The sequence below is a fragment of the Pleurodeles waltl genome, chromosome 5 (assembly GCF_031143425.1).
Source record: "Pleurodeles waltl isolate 20211129_DDA chromosome 5, aPleWal1.hap1.20221129, whole genome shotgun sequence".
Classification (NCBI taxonomy): Eukaryota; Metazoa; Chordata; class Amphibia; order Caudata; family Salamandridae; genus Pleurodeles; species Pleurodeles waltl.
In genome coordinates, this window is record NC_090444.1 from 1,809,397,404 (window position 1) to 1,809,419,469 (window position 22,066).

General features: G+C 44.1%; 1 protein-coding gene across 1 annotated transcript in view; it reads left to right on the forward strand.

Moving 5' to 3' along the window:
- Positions 1-22,066, forward strand: part of LOC138296828 (calpain-1 catalytic subunit-like) — a 681,165-nt gene that overhangs the window by 446,974 nt on the left and 212,125 nt on the right. Inside the window, exons 14-16 of the mRNA XM_069236289.1 lie at positions 14,585-14,650; positions 16,433-16,490; positions 17,272-17,336. Coding sequence (XP_069092390.1) covers positions 14,585-14,650; positions 16,433-16,490; positions 17,272-17,336 — 189 coding nt within the window. The remainder of the gene's footprint in view (positions 1-14,584; positions 14,651-16,432; positions 16,491-17,271; positions 17,337-22,066) is intronic.

A 22,066-nucleotide genomic window follows, 5' to 3' on the forward strand; every position in this document is an offset into this window, starting at 1 on the left:
TCTTCCATTGTGGCTCAAATTCACCACTGTCCCTTTCTCCGCGTTCATCTGTTGACACATGATGAATCAAAGATGGCAAATCACCTCTGCAGCTTTTCAAAACTTTGGGTTAAACCAGTCAATCTTGAACAACCTAATCATGGCATCCCTCCCAATGTGTGCTTGACCATTACAAAACCTTGCAAACTGTGACAAAAGACTGTTCGGCAAAACCATTTTCCCCTCGTCTGAAACACACAAATCATCTGGTTATTGTATGCATTGCATCCTAACCCAAGAACGCTTCTCATCTTTGCTGGCACGGTCCTGCAACAATTTCAACTCTTCTAACGTGTCAATCACCCTCAATGCGTAATCTGTGCATGTCTCATTTTCTTTTTCAGGTAACAATTCCCACTGATCCTTCAATGATATACTGGTCAATGCGCAAAACCTTGCGACTTGATCCGCATATCCATTTCCCATTGAAACAAAGTATTGTGACACTGCATTTCACCACGGCAATTTCATGAGGTAACTGAATTGCATGCAGCAACTGCTTAATTCTTTCACCATTTTTCACTGGCGAACCAGATGAGGTCAAATAACCCCTCTGTGACCACAGTAGGCCAAAATCATGAACAATTCCAAATCCATACCGACCATCAGTATAGATAGTAACTCTCATCTGAGCAGAGACATGGCAAGCCTTGGTAAGAGCTACCAGCTCAGCTACTTGAGCGGAATACACTCCCTGAAGCCAGGACGCTTCCAGGATACCAGAAATTGTGCATACCGCTTATCTAACTCTCAGTACTTCTACTGAGTCTCTCAAACATGAGCCATCAACAAAGATAATTTGGTCATTTTCTTCCAATTGGGTATCTTTAATGTCAGGTCTCGGTTTGGTGCACATTTCTGTTACCTCAAGACAATCATGTTCTACATCTTCCATATTTTCAACTTCTGTATTTTCAATTGGAAGCAAAGTTGCCGGGTTCAGCACTGTACATCTTTTTAACGTTACATTTGGTGACCCCAATATAATAGTTTCATATTTGGTCAATCTTGCATTCGTCATGTGCTGCGTTTTGGTACGGGTCAGCAGGATCTCAACTGAGTGAGGGACCATGACAGTTCTAGGATGTCCCATCACTATGCCTTCACACTGTGTGAGGCTTTGTCCAACTGCTGCTACTGCACATAGACAACCTGGTAAGGCTGCTGCAACTGGGTCCAAAGTGGCTGAAAAATATGCAACTGGTCGGTTTACACCGCCATGGACCTGTGTCAGGACAGACAAAGCACATGCATCGTGTTCATGACAAAACAGAACAAAATACTTCATGTAATCAGGCATACCCAGAGCTGGAGCCCTGCACATGCTCTCGCTTAACTCAGTAAAAGCTCTCCTTTCCTTCTCTCTCAAAACTATAGCATCCGGACCATCTTTGACTGTCAGCCTCACTAATGCCTTTAGATGACTGAGAAATTCAGGATCCACAGGCGACAGTAACCCACCATTCCCAAAAACATCCTAACATCTCTCCGTGTTGTCGGTGGATTAATCTGTAACGCTGCAGTTATTCTTTCCCTGGATAACTTCCTCGACCCTTTCTCAATCTGATGACCCAAATACTTCACCTCTTTCTGACAGTATTGCAATTTCTTGGGGGACACCTTGTGCCCATTCTTCCCCAAGTGATTCATTAAGGCAATGGTATCATACTTGCAGTCGTCCCTTGTTTTGGACGCAATAAACAAATCATCAATGTACTGCGCTACAGTCGATTGAAAAGGCAGCTCCAATGACTTCAAGTCCTTCTTCAGTATCTGATTGAATATAGAAGGTGATTCCGAAAACCCTTGAGGAATTCGACACCAACTGTAGACCTTGTCCAGGAATTTGAAACAGAAGAGAAATTGGCTGTCCTCATGAAGAGGCACAGAAAAGAACGCTTGTGACAGATCAATTACTGTGAACCATTCTGCATCACATAGAATTTGAAACATAATCACGGCTGGATTTGGCACCACTGGGCAACATTTCACCACTATGTCATTGATGTTTCTCAAATCTTGGACAATCTGAACATTCCCACAAGGCTTTCTCAGTCCCATTATTGGTGAATTACATAGACTGCTCAACACCTCTTTCAAGAATCCCTGTTTCACAAAATATGCAATGAGCTGCGCAACCTTTATAAGGACATCTTGCGCCATATGATACTGCGGTATCTGTGGAACACAGCATTAGGCTTCACATTGACTTTGACTGGCTCTACTCCTTTTATAAGCCCTACTTCTTTCCCTGTCAAATCCCAAACCCTTTCTTTAACTGTCCCCTGTAAGTCTGCAGGCAGATCAGCCACTGTGAACATCGGAAAGAAGTTAATCAGAGGATATTCCTCATCTGTGGTCTCAATTTCAGGCTCTGAAACCTCTTCCTCCCCTTCATCGTCACTGTTTGTCTGAACCTCAATTCCTTCATTAGAACAGGTGATTGAACACCTCGTCTTGCACAATAAGTCTCTTCCCAGTAGGGAGACGGGACTTGAATCGCAAACCACAAATCTGTGCAGTCCTTGGAAAGTGCCAAGCTCAACTTGAACCGGATCTGTAATTGAGTTAGTCAGGAGTTGGTTTGCTTCTCCCACTACCTTAACTGTCTTTCCTGAAAGGGGCAAGTTCGGAACCTCTACACTTCTGACTGTAGAGCGTGTAGTTCCTGTGTCAACCAAGAATGAAACCTTGTGACCCAGAACCTTTCCTTGCACATAGGGTCCTCTCTGATCTACCTCTAAGGATGCTGCAAGCCTGCACTCCTCTCCGTCTGAACTCTCGTCCGACCATTCATCGTTTATTCCATTCTCACCACGCAATGGATACTGTTGTACTGTGTTATTTTGACTCATTCTTTGACCTGTGACCTGTTGAGGAAACATCAACTGTTGCTGTTCCATTGGGGCTATAGGCACTTGAATTTGCTGTCTTGGTACCATGGGGACCTGCTGTTGCATTGGTTGCATCTGCATTGTCTGCATACGTGGCATTTGCATCTGCTGCATGGATTGAAAACCCTGCATCTGTTTCACTTTATTCTGAAAATTTGGATTTGGACCTCTCATTCTCGGTCCTCTCATGTTTTGAAATTAACTGACATCATTGCTTTGTTGAACACCGTCCTGCACCATCATTGGGCACTCCCGCTTCCAGTGTCCAACGACCCCGCAAGCATGACAAGGTAACACCTTCTTCATTCCCTGTGCATCGTTTTGAACTACTATAGTGTTCAAATCCGGACCTCCACAACCTCTACCTCTCACCTGCGCCTGAAACATCCCGTTTCCTTGCGGCTGCTGTATCATTGGCTGCAGAAAACCTCCATGCATCCCTGTCTGTGCTGCCTTAATTTGCATCACCATCGCTTTCTCCTTCAACTTTCTCTGCTTCAACTCAATCTCGTCACTACAGTACTTTGCATACTGCAACACCTCATCAATCGGCTTTGCTTGCCAACAAATCAAATGATTCTTAATCATCTGGCTAATCTCAGGTCTCAACCCTTCTATGGACCTGAACATAAAGTGAATCATGTCCTTCGCCTCAATAACCTCTGTGCCCCTGTAATGCTTGAACGCTTTCAACAACCTCTCATAATAGGCATGTATCGACTACATGGCTTCCTGAGCCGTTCGATCTATCCTTTGCCAATCAATATTCTTTGGCGAAACTCTTGTTTTCAGAAACTTAATCACTTTATAATAATACTTCATCACATCAGGAGACGGCGCACCTGTGCTTCTGTCCCTTGCTGGTTCCTCAGTCTGCCAATTTATGCTCCTTTTGCACTCAATCCACAAATCAGCTGGAACTATGATCTCAAAAAGGGTATTCAGGTCTTCCCAAAGACACTTTGCAAGCTTCACAAATCTGTCTGTCTGCTGATACCACTCTATTGGTTTCTCCCTCAGCCTGGGGAAGTCATTTGTGAATGACAGAATATCACCTCTAGTACAAGGTAGATGGACAAGAACCCCTCCGGCGTTTTCTCTCATTGGTAACATCCTTACAGTACTCGTATCCGGTAATGTTTTAGCTGACTGTTTTATGCAATCACTCTTCATTTTGTCTCTTTTCTTCGCCCATCTGCCTTCCCACTTCTCCAATGCTCCCCAAAATTGTGCACTCTGCAGTATCTCTTTGAGGTGCGCTTTTATCCCAGTAGACCTCATCTGTTCAAAATCTTTTGGCTCAAAATCTAATCTGTAACTTCTCTTCAAATGTTTGGTATTCTCTTAGTCTATACCGTACTTGTCTGCCAAGTTTGCCAACCTCTGGTGCACCTTGCTCACTTCTCTAGTTATCTTTGGGCACAAGTACCTCAATTCTGCTTCCGTGTATGACTCTAGTCTATTCACACCCATGTTCCCTTCAACGAGTTCACCTGCTTCCATTCCCAATCTCACATAGTTCAGGTATTTTTATCCTTCCGCTCTCCCTGCTGCTACAGGAGCAGTCTGTGGAGTATTAAGCTTGTCCAACCAGTCTGTCAACTGTTGTGCTGTAAAACCCTGCAATGAGATATTCCCAGTCTGCACTAAAGGTGTCTGTGGTACATTCGCACTTGAGATCTGCGGTGTCAGCAGATTCGAGCCTGACTGTCTCATAGCATCTGGAGGAGCCCCAATTGGACTAAAATCTAGCAAGGATCTGGATCCATCAAATGTCGGTTCCACTGGGGTCACCCCTTGAGGGCTTCCTACGAACCCTCCTCTTGTCATGTTTTGTGTCATTACCCCTTGATCGCATACACTAGGCTTTGCCTGCGCGTACAATGGTACTTGTGGACCAACTGTAATAGGCAAGGATATGGCATCTGGTGTCTGTCTGTTCCCCAAAACCCTGTGAAAGACTAACTCCCATATTCTGGCTCATCATTGGTGTCATGTGTGACTGCAGTCCAGTAACCGAAGTATATCTCGGTATCATCTGCGGCTGCACCTGGGGCAGTAAGGGTGGAGTTGGTTCAGTCTGAATTAACTCTGGTCTGGAATATACCAGATCTGTCGGTACCATCAGATTGGTTGTAGTCTCTAAGATAGGTACATCAGGGCAAAGCCTCTGAACCTGTGGTGGTTGCAACTGAGGTTGCATCACCTGAAACTGCTCTACATCGGAACTGGTGTCGAGAAAGTACCAACCTGCGTCAGATTCATTGTCACCTTCTCCTGTGTCAAACCTGTAGGACACGTACTAGTACTTGGTCTATTTTCGTCTATTGCATGTGGCGGTGGACGATAATGCAGCAACTGATTAAGGAACTCATCATCATCTGAGTCCTCTTCCTCTATTGAGGACTCTTATCTTCTTTGTCTCTGGAAGGACTTTTGTCAGTCTTACGGGTAGCTTTCCCCCCTTTGTCTTCACCCTCTTGAGCTACCCCTGGAAACAGCTTAACTCCATCTATTGTCTCCTTCCTCCATTACCTCTGTACGCTATCCCATCTAGCCTTTGCTAGTGTCTTTTCTGCTCTCCTCATTCTCCTCTCAAATTTCTGTTGCTGTTGCTGTCTTGCGATCATCTCCTAAATTGCTAACGCCTCAAACTGTGCTGGTCTCGGAGGTGGCTTCAGATCATATAGCACCATCCGCAAATTCTCCAAAATCCTCAAATTGAACGTTCCATTTATAGGAAACGCTAAGCTCCCCTGTTTCTCCGTCACTTTGCACCATTGCTTTAGCCAAAGACATGGCGCAATACCCTTTCCCTCCATTACAATATAAGCCGGTGTACCCTCTGGCGGTATAACCTCCCCTACACTCGCGGTAATGTATACCTCTCCCCTCAAAGTGCACTTTAAAGCCTTGAAATATTACATCTGTTCGTCTTTTATTTTGTTCAAACTCAAATCTGGAAGTGACTTTAATTCCCAGAATTCTCTTCGCCTACCTTCTCAACCAATTGCCTCTCACGGACGGCTGCCAATCCGTGCGCGACCCTTCTCACTAACCAACCTATCCCAGCGCGGCTCCAATGACGTCACACTCACACGTACTGCGGCTAACAAAGTCTTGCGGCTTGTCTTCCCACTCTCAATTCGCACAAAACCTAATGCAATATATTGCGAGCACCAACCAATATAAAACTCAAATTTGCTGGCTTACTACAGGAAGGGTAACACAATCGCTTCAGAACTTTACAGAGATTTCGCTTAGCCTCGGCCGCTACTCTCTCCTTCTCAGATCCCGCACTCGCAAGCAAAATTTGACCCGCAAATTTTACTCTCGACTTGTCAATGGATTATTGTTCTAGTGCACTTTAGAACTCACAAAATCTCCATCGAAGTTTTCATTCACTCACTTTGACTCAAACTCGACTCGTCGACTTCACTATCGACCTATTAAACCGCAAAAATTACAACATAAACCAAGTGTCTCATACACTTATCAATATACTCCGGAGTCTTAGACCATGCAGGGTCTGTACATCATCAACAACCATGTGGACAATTTTTTAGCACAAAGCGCCACACTCACATGAAGTTTGCCAACTTTCCTACTCTCATACTGCGGAGCACATCCACTCCTACTAAAACATCATCATTTGGCCTAAAATCCTCACAAACATCACAATTCACCTGCGATTTGCATAAGCTGTACAAACGCAAAACCTACTTCATTCACACTATCACTAGAGCGCCGAGAACATACTCAAACTCCCTTCAGCAAGCTCCGAGATTCCAGGAAAGTCATTTGGGACTTAGGGACACATCATCTCTGCAATTTGCATCATTTAAAAGAAAAAAGAAACACAAAAACCTAATTTTTCTGCACACCTTGGCTACCACCAACCCACTTCACTTTGTACCATCCGTACCAAAACCTCAAAGGACCAAATTCATCAATCTCTGTCAAAACTGTTGACCCTTCGTACTGGGGTCCCAAACCATCCGCACTGCTACCAAAAACTGTTAGCGCGTCAGAGCCTTAATAAGTGAACTTACAAGGAGACTCGTTAAGGTCGATAAACCTTTGGACCACGTTTAGAGACTTCCCAGTACGAAATATTTTCTTGACATAATCAACCCACAGATAAATATACAAATTAATAAGACTAATCAATAAACAATCAATAAGGATCAATGAACGAACACCCCATGACCTTTCAGTCATGAATATTCACACCAGTTTAGTTAAGTGTTAGGATATTTATTTCCCTATTTGTTACAATCTAATATCATGTTTATTAATCTCAATAGCAATAAGCACATCAAAACCACTATTATTTGGCAATCAGAACACAACTTAATCAATGCATAGGTTATGATCATTCAGAATTTAAGCACATCATTAATATGAATCAACTTGGCAGAATCTCATTAGTACATGATTCAACAAAGCAAGAACTCAGTCATTTGTCTATTTGCATCAGATGTTAGTGAACGCCTTAACTAACCTCGAATTAGCATTAGCATGCTGGGCTTCATGCAAAACATTTTAGTGAACACAAATTTAGAAAACATCTAGACTAAGGCATCTATCAAAAGAGCAGTTGGTACCTAGAAAGGAAAGGCAAACAGACAATTGCAATTTGCATCAGATAGTTACCAATCCAACAGATCAGCAAGCAGCATCTCTTCGTCCTCAGGACATCAGTTCATCAGCATCAGCAAAGTAGGACGGGGCAAAGTCTCAAGATAGCATAACTAAGGAACAGATTAGTTCCCTCATATGGAGGAGAAGATAATATCGAGCAAGATGGGTAGAAGATGGTTCAGAAGGGGTCAGAACTGAACTAAAGTTTGGCCACTGGCAAAAGTCTTTAGCAAAGTCTCATAGCAAAAGAATAAGTGGCAATGTCTCTAAAGAATGGTAGAATGTTCTGTCTTCTCCTTGGGTCACGCCGTTAAATCAAAAGTGTCTAACTATTCCCTAATTCCTCATTGGATAATTTTTGGTGCATTCATATCTCTATTCAATTGCAAGGTAAGTCCCCTGCTAGAATTTTCCTCAATTTGCAGTTCTCATGTCACGGATTGGTCCAGGTTATTGACGTCTTCAACGGCTGGAATGTCAGGTAGAAAATGATACACTTCGCGCTTCAGTCAGTGTCTTCATTGTCTTTGCCTAAGAAAGTTAACCTTGCACCTGTTACAAATTACACTGTTGCATTTAGCAAGAACATCGCCTTGAGCAAGTCGATTCTCATGAGAAAGAATTTACTACGGTTACACACACATAACTTCTGGAAAAGTACAGCTTCGTGTCCTTCAGCAAAACAAACCACTCAACGTTAGAAAAAGCAATTCAAATATGATCCCAGGCAGCTAGGCCCAAGCTCTTGTTAACTTAAACCCATTTTAAGTAATAAAGCAAACTCTTAACATATAACCTAAAGTATAAGATATTAGTACAAATTCAAACATTATTGCATAATACTTCATCCTTAATAAGTTGTTTCATTAATCTTCATGTACACTGGTAGCCACTCCTTGTGGGCACATTTTAGATGTGTGCATTATTTTTCTATGTTAACACATTTCTATGCAGCTTTATCACACATTATATTCCAAGCTTCGTATTAATATTGTTTTTAAAACTACACACTCCAACAACTGCATGGTTCTGTTCGTGATCTTAGTGCCTAAATTATTTACATCACTTCTTGTCATGCTCTGCTCAGCGTAGCCATTGCTTGCATTTGACACAAAACACTCGCCTTTACCAATAATTTAAGTTTAAGTTCACAGAGTTTGGGTCACTGTATTCTGGCACCTGGTAGGAAATGTTTGCTTCAGCCTACGATTGCATTATTTCAGTGTTTAAAGTTTAGGCTACTTTTTGGTCTAGGACTGGTTCATTTGGGCTTACTTTGGGCTGGTCGTTGTAGGAGGCTGGCCTGGCTTGTAGTGGGTACCAAGGGGTACTTACACTCTGTACCAGGTCCAGTTATCCCTTATAAGTGTAGAAGAGGTGTTTCTAGCAGCTTAGGCTGATAGAAGGTAGCTATAGCAGAGCAGCTTAGGCTGAACTAGGAGACATGCAAACCTCCTACTATACCACTGGTGTCATATGCACAATATCATAAGAAAACACAATACACAGATATACTAAAAATAAAGGTACTTTATTTTTATGACAATATGCCAAAAGTATCTCAGTGAGTACCCTCAGTATGAGAATGCCAAATATACACAAGATATATGTACACAATACCAAAAATATGCAGTAATAGCAAAAGGAAGTAATGCAAGCAATGTAAAGTTACAGTAGATTGCAATAGGAGCACATAGGTATAGGGGCAACACAAACCATATACTCCAAAAGTGGAATGCGAATAACGTATGGACCCCAAACCTATGTGAGCTTGTAGAGGGTCGCTGGGACTGTAAGAAAACAGTGAGGGTTAGAAAAATAGCCCACCCCAAGACCCTGAAAAGTAGGTGTAAAGTGCACCTATATTCCCCAGAGAGCACAGAAGTCGTGATAGGGGAATTCTGCAAGGAAGAACAACACCAGCAATGCAACCAAAGTGGATTTCCGGACGAGAGTACCTGTGGAACAAGGGGACCAATTCCAAGAGTCGTGACAAAGTCGAGATTGGGCAGATGCCCAGGAAATGCCAGCTGAGGGTGCAAAGAAGCTGCCACCGGATGGTAGAAGCTGTGGATTCTACAAGAACGAAGAGGGCTAGAAATTTCCCCTTTGGAGGATGGATGTCCCACGTCGTGAAGAAGCTTGCAGAGGTGTTCCCACGCAGAAAGACCGCAAACAAGCCTTGCTAGCTGCAAGGGTCGCGGTTAGGGTTTTTGGATGCTGCTGTGGCCCATGAGGGACCAGGATGTCGCCAATTGCGTGAGGAGACAGAGGGGGCGCCCAGCAATATAGGGAGCCCTCACAAAGCAGGCAGCACCCTCAGAAGTGCTGGAACAGGCACTACGAAGAGGAGTGAACCGGAGCTCACCCAAAGTCACAAAAGAAGTTCCCACAACGCCGGAGGACAACTCAGGAGGTTGTGCACTGCAGGTTAGAGTGTCGGGGGCCCAGGCTTGGCTGTGCACAAAGGAAATCCTGGAAGAGTGCACAGCAGCCGGAGCAGCTGCAAATCACGTGGTACCCGCAATGCAGTCTAGCGCGGGGAGGCAAGGACTTACCTCCACCAAACATGGACTGAAGAGTCACTGGACTGTGGGAGTCACTTGGACAGAGTTGCTGGGTTCCAGGGACCACGCTCGTCGTGCTGAGAGGGGACCCAGAGGACCGGTGATGCAGTCTTTTGTTGCCTGCGGTTGCAGGGGGAAGATTCCGTCGACCACTGGAGATTTCTTCAGAGCTTCTAGTGCAGAGAGGAGGCAGACTACCCCCACAGTCGAGAAGGCGGCAGGATCAGCGATACAAGATTGCAGTAGTCGTCTTTGCTACTTTGTTGTGGTTTTGCAGGCTTCCTGAGCAGTCAGCGGTCGATTCCTTGGCAGAAGGTGAAGAGAGAGATGCAGAGGAACTCTGATGAGCTCTTGCATTCGTTATCTAAAGAATTCCCCAAAGCAGAGACCCTAAATAGCCAGAAAAGGAGGTTTGGCTACCTAGGAAGGAGGATAGGCTAGCAACACAGGTAAGAGCCTATCAGAAGGAGTCACTGACGTCACCTGCTGGCACTGGCCACTCAGAGCAGTCCAGTGTGCCAGCAGCACCTCTGTTTCCAAGATGGCAGAGGTCTGGAGCACACTGGAGGAGCTCTGGGCACCTCCCAGGGGAGGTGCAGGTCAGGGGAGTGGTCACTCCCCTTTCCTTTGTCCAGTTTCGCGCCAGAGCAGGGCTGGGGGATCCCTGAACCGGTGTAGACTGGCTTATGCAGAGATGGGCACCATCTGTGCCCATCAAAGCATTTCCAGAGGCTGGGGGAGGCTACTCCTCCCCAGCCCTGACACCTTTTTCCAAAGGGAGAGGGTGTAACACCCTCTCTCTGAGGAAGTCCTTTGTTCTGCCTTCCTGGGCCAAGCCTGGCTGGACCCCAGAAGGGCAGAAACCTGTCTGAGGGGTTGGCAGCAGCAGCAGCTGCAGTGAAACCCCGGGAAAGGTAGTTTGGCAGTACCCGGGTCTGTGCTAGAGACTCGGGGGATCATGGAATTGTCTCCCCAATGCCAGGATGGCATTGGGGTGGCAATTCCATGATCTTAGACATGTTACATGGCCATGTTCGGAGTTACCATTGTGACGCTGTACATAGGTAGTGACCTATGTCCAGTGCACGCGTGTAATGGTGTCCCCGCACTCACAAAGTCCGGGGAATTTGCCCTGAACGATGTGGGGGCACCTTGGCTAGTGCCAGGGTGCCCACACACTAAGTAACTTAGCACCGAACCTTTACCAGGTAAAGGTGAGAAATATAGGTGACTTATAAGTTACTTAAGTGCAGTGGTAAATGGCTGTGAAATAACGTGGACGTTATTTCACTCAGGCTGCAGTGGCAGGCCTGTGTAAGAATTGTTAGAGCTCCCTATGGGTGGCAAAAGAAATGCTGCAGCCCATAGGGATCTCCTGGAACCCCAATACCCTGGGTACCTCAGTACCATATACTAGGGAATTATAAGGGTGTTCCAGTATGCCAATGTGAATTGGTGAAATTGGTCACTAGCCTGTTAGTGACAATTTGGAAAGCAAAGAGAGAGCATAACCACTGAGGTTCTGGTTAGCAGAGCCTCAGTGAGACAGTTAGTCATCACACAGGGAACGCATACAGGGCACACTTATGAGCACTGGGGCCCTGGCTGGCAGGGTCCCAGTGACACATACACTAAAACAACATATATACAGTGAAATATGGGGGTAACATGCCAGGCAAGATGGTACTTTCCTACAGTCGTTCAACAGCCTTGGGCTTTAGAAGGCTTTTCAAATCTGGCAACACTGACTGCGCAAACATCCAGCACAGTAATCGCGACCTGCACTTGATATTTACGGTCAGACGGAAATAACATTTTGTTTTCTTTTTGTTTTTTTGTTTTTTACAAAGAAAGCATCATACTTCTTATTTTACACAATGTCAATGAGCGCGAAGATAAGAGTTAATTTATAAAATGCTGTAAAACGCTGTAGTCGAACAGGATCCAAATTTTATATAAAACACTTTCAATGTTGTTATATTGATTGATTCTCAAAGGGAACCGTCCTGCACTTGTAAACGGATTTCCTCACCTAGAAAACTCAACCACTATGTGGAATTTTCCACAGGAGAAAATCCAGTGACGGGTGGATTTGTGGGCATTCCAGAGTTTCGGGGATCTCCTGCTAAAAGTGGAACTACAAATTTGTCTGTGTGTGGGTGTTTACAAAATTGTTCCACATAGTTTTATACTCTGCAAATGGCTGTAGATTTACCCCTGCTAAGAGAAGGAGTAAGTAAACCTGTTTTCAGGATGGGAGAGAAGCACCGACCCTTTGGTATGGAGGCGGGGGGGATTTGAAATGAGCAATAAATTGAATAGGGACGGTTTTAGGTGGGTGCGACTTGTGCGGCCGCACTGGGGTCTGACCTAAAGGAGGGGCGCTAACCTCAAGAGGGAGGGGGCGCTGTATTTAGCAATAACTTACAATGTAAAAACACTTGAAGCAGATTTCCTTGTGCATCCAGTTATCAGGCAACAATAAAAATGTCATGATAACTGTTTGTGATTAATCTTCCTGCTAGAGAGAGATCGAGTTTTGTCCACTGGCAGTTTTGACTCGCCATAAAGTAGCTCAGAGGGTTAATATGCCTGCCTCAAAGAACAGATCTGTATTTTATCTGGAAAGATGAGTGTATTATTAAACCCAGCCTTTACCAGCGCCTTAAAACAAATGAAATGTGTGTGAGAGGGAGGCTATGGAGAGATGAGGGGCACTTTTGCCAGATGAAAGTGTTTGAATCCGAGGCGATGGTTATTGGGGTTAGATGGAGCACCAAAAAGATTGTTGAAGAAGGGCGCCACCAGGGTTAAAGCCGGCCCTGAAATTGAACCTTCAAATTGGTGGCTGGTGGAGGTACAGAGCAATGAATTTGAAACAAAAAGTTCATTTAAAACAAAAAGTGAAGTAATTCGACTCAGAGAGCTGTGGCATCATATGCCCCTACTCAAAAATCTAAACATGTTAATTCCTCCCTCCCCCCACCCCAAAATTCAGATCTGTTAGATGATATGGTTGCATATTATATGCCTTCTTCCCCTTTATGGCACACAAATTGTCTCTAAATGGTTTTAAATCGTTTACATTAAGTGTAATAGACTTAAAAAATCCTCTTCTTTGTTTTGAAGACACCATTGGTTTAAGATAGAATCAATTTTCTGTAGTATATATTTAAAATGTTTGAGGTGTAGCATGCAAGCAACTCTGAAATCTCTGTAAAAAGCTCTTTCCACTTATTCTAGGACTGGGGTAACTTACTGTTCTAACTCCAGGCCTAACATATTTTGGTGGCATTGCTTGATGGTACACTATGCCTGTTATGTTCATGGCCAGACCTTGGAATGTGGATTGTTATTATAGGTGTTTGATTATAGAGCCTTATTAAGAAAAGGGTGCCTCATAAAATCATTGTGAAGAGCAGAGTGCTGGGGAGAGGCAGTGAGGTGATGGTACTCCACAGCACGCTCAGCTGAAGTGCAGTGGTACTGCATAGAAGTTCAAGAGGGGGGCAGTGGTATTTCCTTGGAGTCTCTGGAGAGGGGCAGAAGTGTTTCATAGGATTTCCGGAGAGGGGCAGTGGTATTCCATAGGAAGTTCCAGAGAGGGGCAGTTGCGACTCCTTGTTGTTTCCAGGGAGTGGCGGTGGTGTTTTATAGGAGGTTCCAGAGAGGGGCTGTGGTGTTTCCTAGTTATTTCTATAGAGGGGCAGTGGTATTTCATAGGAGCTTCTAAGGAGATGGATAAGTTCTTTAGGAGGTTCCGGCGTTTCGTAGGAAGGAGGGAAGAGGTATTCCATAAGCAGCTCCAAACAGAGGCAGTGATATTTCAAAAGAGGTGGCTCCTGAATGTGGCAGTAGCTTTTCATAGGATGTTCTAAAGCAGTGGTGTTCCATAGGAGGTTCCCAGGAGAATATCAATACTTTATAGAAATTTTGGGAGAGGGAGCAGGGGTATTCCATGCAAGATGATAAAGGTGGGCAGTGGTAATCCACAGGAGGTTCTGGAGATGGGATTTGGTATTTCATAGAAGGATCTAAGGAGAGGTAGTGGTATTTATTTGTGCAAGTATCAGTGACATTGTGAGGTTTCAATGAAAGGCTGTGGTACTTCATGGCAGAAAAGTCAAGGAGAGGCAATGAAAGTGGTGGGTGCAGGCAATGAAAGAGAACCATATAAAGAAAGGGGTACTGTCTGGAAAATGAAGCAACGTTTAGAGACTTGTATTCTGTAGAAAGTATGATCTGTGTATACGTACATGTTCACAGGTCCACTGAAGGGGCATTGAATAGGACATCCTACTGGGCTGGACACCACAGTGAATGGGGCACTCACTGCATGCCACCTGATCACAGGTGCTCAAGCCAAACGCAGTAATGTCCCTGCAGTCTTTCGCTGCTGGTGAGTTTGAGGCTTCATATCACCTTTCTTATTTTTTACAGGATGAAATTTCAGAAGATGACGTGGAGGTTTCTTTTCGCAACATATTTGAACAGATGGCTGGAAAGGTGGGTTGGTTACTAGTTCTTACACTTTGAATGATGCTTAAGGGAAAGGGAATGTTTTTCTTATTGTAGTCAAACTCATGCTTTCTGTGTGGGTGCTCGGTTGCTTTTTTCGATAGAGGCACAGTACAACAGTTGGGAGGAAAAGATTTCAATGCAAGTTAATGTCTCATGAAAAAGTCAATAATAAAAGCCTTAGATCCATGGGAAAGACCTTTGGCCTGGTATATTTACAAGACTCCCCCATTAGCCGATAGAGGTAGTCTTAAGAAGCATAAGGAGATTTCTTAGCAACCAGCATGCCAATGCTGTCACACTGAGAAGTGGATACACAATGCTGTTTCAAAGGGAAACTGTAAAGAAGTTCCTGATGGTACATGTCTGGTGGAGCTGTGGGGTGACATCCTATCAGTATGTGTATTTAAGGCCTGGAGACAACGTCCTAGCTCTGCGTCTATGTCACAAGGGAACCATGGCATAGCCTATCCTGTAGGCAGCATCTATTTGTGCAACGGGATACTGCTGGAACTCTGGATGTTGTTTCTAGTGTCATCATGGTTATTGGGTATACTGACTCACTGCTGCCATCATGGTCACTAGGTATACTGACATAGTGCCCTGCCCTTCCTGCTGGCAAGGTCCTCCCTTGTACATCGCCTCATCAATATCTGACATTATATCATCAGATGTAATTTATATGACATAGCTTAAATGTAACCTTTAAGTAAAATAGGGCGGGTAACAAATTAAGGCGAAAAGGGGGATTTCTGGGGAGGAAATTTTTAGGTAATGTACCGGAGGCAATAGATTAGCAAGAGATGAAGGACAAAGGATGCTGCAACAAACAGCCACTAGCAGCAGAGTGGCCTTTACTCCTCAGGCTTGGGCCAGTTTAGACTGGTCTTTTCCAGGTCAATGCATGGACTCTAGTGGATGAAACATCACATTGTAGCAACGCACTCTGAGAGGCGTTGGAGCAATGATGTTAGAACCATAAATGTGGAGTTGTTACAATGAGACCAACCTGTGTCTTTAAGGGAGATCTTTATTTCACAGAATTGTTGTTTGAAACCCTGCATTTCCCCAAGTCAATTTCTGTGAGAGGAGGCAGGAGAACTGTGTTTTTTTTCCAAGAAGTAACGTCATCAGGCATCAGATCCCGAATTGATTGAAGATGATGAACAGATCACCTTCAGCTTTGTGTTGTGGTATAGACAAGATCTTCACTCCTGAGAAGGTCTTGCTATGCACATGTTGGGGCAGCAGAGATTGCCCCTTTACTGTCTTCCTTTCACTGAGAAAAACTGCAACGTGATGGGTGGAATGCCTAAAATAATTTATACTTTGATTTGGGCTGCTTTCCAGTATGTTATTTTGTTTGCTTGCTGTGCCATTACAGAGCCAAGGCTTATGGATGTCAGCCTTTTGGTCCTGTTCGAACAGGAGCAGTCCAGCTTTACCACTTCTGGCTGGGAGCACAGTCGGCCCCAGACATGTTTCAGCTCTATTCGGCCTTGTTAGGGTAGTGCGGCTGCGGGACCCATAGTGATTTGCGGTACCCTGTCTGGGCATACCCGATGCACCCAAGGAGTTCCACTATGAAATAAGGAACCCAGCAATGAAGTGATCTATCAATTACATCAGAATGGCTTAGCCCTAGTAGTCAGTGCTGTTTCAAGAGGTTGTACATGATTATAAGACCCTGCATGTCTGGTAGGTGGGTGCAGCGGCCACTGAACAATGAAGAGAGAGAGGCTCACTCATCTTCCTCTGCTTCTCCCTCAGGACAACGAGATCAGTGTCTCTGAACTCCGGACCATTCTCAACAATTTTGTGAGTAAATGTAAGTATGGAGCCCCGCAGCTGTCGTGAGGTCGGTTTCTTCCTTCGAGTATCTAACACATGTGGAACAGAAGCAGGAAGTTAGAGGCCTTGGCAGGTGGCAAGAAGAAGGTTCAAACATGTACAGCGCTATGTAGCTTGCCAGCTACCTTTGTGCTTTGTAAGTCCCAGATCACAAGGCTGAGCGGGGAGTACCCTACGTGGATATATGGGGATGGTGAGAGGAAACGGGGTGCATTATGCTGTGGATAAGGGTATTGTATGCAAGGATGTGAAGATAGGCACCATGCATCAGAGCTAGAGAAGGGAGCATCTGGCACTTGGGAGATGGGACAGACAGGATCAGACATGTGTCTGGGTGTGTGAAATGAGGTTGAATAGGGCAGAGGTGTAATTGGAATGTCCCCACGGCAAACCATAAAAAACACAATTTAAAAATGTACTTCACAAATGTATAATTGAAGTCCGCATTGAAATGATGGTTCACCATTGTCCAATGGCCAATATTTGCTTCTGTTATTATTCTCATGCCATCTAATTGTAGCGTGCGCCTGCCTCCCTTCCCTCCAACTGGAGACACCTGCTCCGCTCCCCTCTAGGTTGCATGTCTTCTAGATCTGCTGTCTGCTTTTGGCCATGTCTGCCAAGCCTGAGTCTTTGTCCATTGGTTCCTTTTGTGCAGTTCTTTGAGCATTAAAAAGTATAGCAGGTATTGACTTTGTCAGGCTGACATGCAGGTAGGTTTTGCGGAAATAGTACTAACGCTGACCTTTACCACGTAGACAAGGGATTGAAGACGGATGGCTTCAGCATGGAGTCCTGCCGCCAGATGGTCAACCTACAGGATGTATCCTTCCATGTTGTCTTGTTCATTTATTTGTAGGTTTTGATAGAGTATAAAAGTACAATTCAGTCATATGAAAAGAGCTGTGACCATGAAGCATTAACAGGAGAAAGATGAACATAGTAAAAATTAGATCTGAAGAACAAAACTTATGTTAATGAAACAGCATCATCCTGGTCTGCTGACTCAGTCGACTAATTTATTCACTCCACAAATCTGTGTTTGATGTCACGGTCACAGGTTCAAATCCATGTGGGTCCACTTTCATGATTCTGAGGTCAATTAAATGAGTATCATTCAGTTGGGTAACAATAACCAAAGGGCGTACTTTTAGTATAAAAGAGAGATAGAGTCCAATAGGAAACACAACAGAGGAAATATGATGATGAAACAGAAGTCTGAGTTATCTTGATAGTTTAAAAATTATCTTAGTTTAGTTATAGTAGATAGATGTGAATTAGAGTCATGGGTAAGTGACAGGTTGTGATAGGTAGTGAGAGAACCATGAGCGGATAAATGTCTTCAGAAGAAACGTGGCTGATGCCAGAGGATGATCGACTGCAGATATGTTTCTTTCTGAAGTGAAGAGTTTAAATACATAGCTGAGATTAACAAACCTGCTCTCATCCCTCTGGAGAATTTTGGATTTTGGCTCAGATAGCTTCGTAGGTGTTTACCGCTGCCCTGTAAGTAGTTCTGGGTTCCAGAGGTAGCCATCTGAGGAGGCTGGAGTAAAGGATTTGTGATTACATATCTGGAGCATTAGGCATGAGCCGAGTAGCAGAGGGTACAACAGCTTTAAAAAGATCTGTTGTGTTTCAAGCTCTTTAGTGGTTGTGTGATGAGGTCAAATACTGATCTCTTGGTTGAGAATCTAGTGAAGTAGCTAGCACTGAGGCTGCTGGGAAACGAATTGGTCTCTAGGATATTAAACAATGCAAACAGGATACATAAGAATGTTTTCCCAAAACATCAAATAATCACTATAGATGATGGCTGTTACTTATTGCTCTATAGCTAAAAATATGTTGTGTAAACCCAAAAAATATTTTTAGTGAGTAAATAAAAAGGGTCAAGAAAAAGGGTGTAATGTGCAGGAGAAGTAACTGTTTCCAAAAGACAATCACTGATTGGATGCTGGAGCTTGGTGGCATAAGCATCATTAGAATTGCTATCAGGGCTTTGAGTGGATTGGATCCCTTTGGGTCTCAGACCCAGAAGAAAATAAATAAAGATCCTGAAAAGGGTCCTTATTGAGCCCTCTATCCATCTCCTTATCTCTACTAGCAAAAAACACTGATCAGTTTTTGAAAAATGAATGTACAAAAAGTTAAGGTAATCCATGTCAGCGATTTAGTTCAGGTTTACATTTTACTTCATCTTTCACTCCCCAAGAGTTCCTGCTATTTCCAGGACGTTGGGTTTCTGTATTTGTTTGTGCTACCTACTTCTTTTGTATAGTTTATCATAGTGCCTGTCAATGGGAAAAATGGTGTTCAGAGTACATGGTCATCGATGCTTGGTCTCTCTGCAGAGCACACATAGCAGTGGTGATGCATTCCAGTTGCAGTTACGATTCTGTGGAAATGTGTGTTCAGGAGGAACCCAGAAGTCAAAATATTGACAAGGCGAAAGTAAAAGAAAATGCAGTGCTTATAGATGAGTGAGTGTGTTGTGCGTTTCTGAGGGCTAAAGTGAAGGAGATACGATGAAGTGTATTCAGGAGAGAGTGAAAAGAGGCTGCTTGTTAGACCTGTCAGCTCTTGCCGTGATTTCCCCTGGCTTTTTGGCTTCTGACCTCCTGTTTTTGATCCTGTGCTGAATTTTGTTTATGCTGGTTTTAGGACTCTGGGCCCTTTACCACTGCTGACCAGTGCTAAAGTGCAAGTGCTCCCTGTCTTGCTGATTAGTTTAGGCATGATTGGCATGTTTGATTTACTAGTAAGTCCCTAGTAAAGTGCACTATGTGTGCCCAGGACCTGTAAATCAATGCTGCTAGTGGGCCTGCAGCACCGATTGTGCCACCCACAGGTGTAGCCCTGTAAGGTAGGACATGTGCTGGTATGTTTTACATGTTCTGATAGTGAAATACTGCTAAATTTGTTTTTCAATATTGCAAGCCCTATTTCAGCCATAGGGTAACACAGGGCTTGCCTTGAAATATCTTTTAAGTGTAAGTGTAAGAGTTTAGGATCTCTGAACTCACAATTTAAAATATATCTTTTGTTGAAGTTGGTTTTTAGATTGTAAGTTTGAAAATACCACTTTTAGAAAGTGGCCATTTCTTGCCTAACCATTCTGTGCCTCTGCCTTTCTGTTGGAATACACATCTGGGTCAGGATGACAGCTGGGCTATTTGTGAATTCACTCTAGAGAGACATACAAAGGGAGCTGAGGTGTACCCTACATATCCTGAAGGGTCTTCCTGGGCTAGAGTGGTGGGAGGAGCTGACACTTGCACCTGAATAGGTCTGTGCCTGTCCTCCCAAAAAGCAGTCTACAACCCGCTGGAGTGCGTCTGGGGCCAGGGCAGGAAAGGCAGGGTCTTGTGCACTACAAAGACTTTCCTTTCAGGTTTGCCTACTTCAAAGACAGAAAGGAGTATAAGTATTGGACCTCTGAGACTACAGCTGTAGAACACTTCTGGACTGAGAAAATTCTGTTAGGAAGAAGAGCTGGATGCTGTAGGAGGGACTGCCACTCTGCCTGTTGCTTTGCTGTGCTGGCCTGCTGCTTCTGTCCTGGGAGCGAAAGGACTGGACTTTGCGTTCTACATCCTGCTTCCAAAGGTCCTCCAAGAGCTTGAACTGAGCTTGCCTCCTGTTAAAAGTTCTCAGGGACATCAAAGACTTGATCTACCAGTGCCTGGGCTCTTCTGCTGAGAGTCCTGCCAAATTTAGTCCCTTAGCCCTTGGAAGTGGAAACTGGTGCCCTGAGGAAGAAAATCCATGCATCAGAGAGCCACGGCTGAAAATCAACACAACGCCTGTCTTGTGGTTGAAGAAATCAACACAGCGCCTGTCCTGCTGTGGACGAATCGACGTGGCGCCTGTTGGATTGACACAGCGCCTTTTCCTCTGCAGCCACATCATCACAGTGCATATGGATTTTCCACGCCTCGTCCTTGGACATCACTTTCTCATCGATCCTAAGGAACTAAGGCTGCGTGACCGCAAACCGACACATCGTCTCTCCTGCAAGGAGAGACCCTACACATTACCTCCCCTGACAGTAAGGAACCGACGCATCGCCTTTCCTTCAAGGAGAGAATTGACGCATCACCTCCCCTGCCAGTAAGGAACCAATGCATCACCTCCCTTGTGCAGTAAGGAACCAACGCATCGCTTTGCTTTTCCAGCGCCACACCTCCTTTGCTGGTCACATAGTCTTTGTTTTTGATGCATCCCAGGTACTGTGCGTTAACAAGATACAGCCATTGATTCCTATAGATTAAGACTCATTTAAACCTTTAAAAAGTGATATCTTTACTTGTATTTGTTGGATAATTCTTGTTTTGGTCTTCTTTTACTCAGATACATTTTGACTATTTTTCTAAAAAAAATTCTAAACTGGTGTGCAGTACTTTTGTGGTGATGTTACTGTGTGTGTATGCAAATACTTTACATAGTGCCTCAGAGATAAGCCTGACTACTTGAGCCAAGCTACAAAGGGGGTGAGCAGGGCTTATCTTAGGTGTGTGACTCTCTTACCCTGACTAGAGTGAGGGTCCCTACTTGGACAGGTTGTAAACTGCCTGCCAACTAGAGACCCTATTTCTAACAGGTGCCTTTTGGAAAGACCTGAGATGTAAGATATGCAGAGGGACGAGATGTGGTAAGAAAAGGGCGTTCATATCTAACACAGACTGACCATAACAAGAGTGATTGGGACATTCTGAAGACCACTACCCTGTTCACAGGCCTCAGTAATGTTCAATTCGGTTTAACAATTTCAGAATTGAAACATTTTCAATATTAATTATTTCTAACATATTTAAAAGTGACTTACAATCAATGACAAAGCCAATGGTCATGGCTTGTTTTAGGTATATGTCAGTTATTGTGTTATATATTTGGATGGAATAACAGAAAACTTGGAGACAAAACAAAATCACAGAAATGTAGTTTACTTATTTAGGCCAAGCCTTAATAACCAAGGCCTCGTCTCTTGTAGATATCCCCCCTCTTTTTACATAGCACTTAAAGCCCTGACTGTTATCAAACCCGTTGTAGCACAGTTCATCAGTGAACGAACTACAGTTGAGGGAGAAAAGGAATATTTGCAGCAACACTTCTCCAGCATTATTTTCTGAAATGTACGTGACTTTTGTCGTTAATTGGAAACTAACTGAATTTATTTGAAGCTGATTTGCACAGAAATATCCGTTTGTGACATGCACTGAAATATCTTTTTAAATTGTCCACTCCCTTATAATCGAGACTTGCACTTTTTTGCACAGTAAAGTCTCTTTTAATTTCACTGCAATTTTCAGAAAAGGATTTAGTGGGAATTCAGACATGCAGTGGGCAGGCAACAAAACTGGGTCTGGGCTGGGATCACGGAAGAAGGGGAGCTAGTGGGACACAAAGCAACGCCTTTTGGGGGGCAAGATGTGCACTAGTGCTCCGAAGCGACCTGCAGGAGGAATCCTCCCCTGCTTCTATATCTTAATGGCTGCAGAGCAGATTCGCAGCGGGCACACTGCTGGCGCGACTAGGGCAACCCCTTCTGCA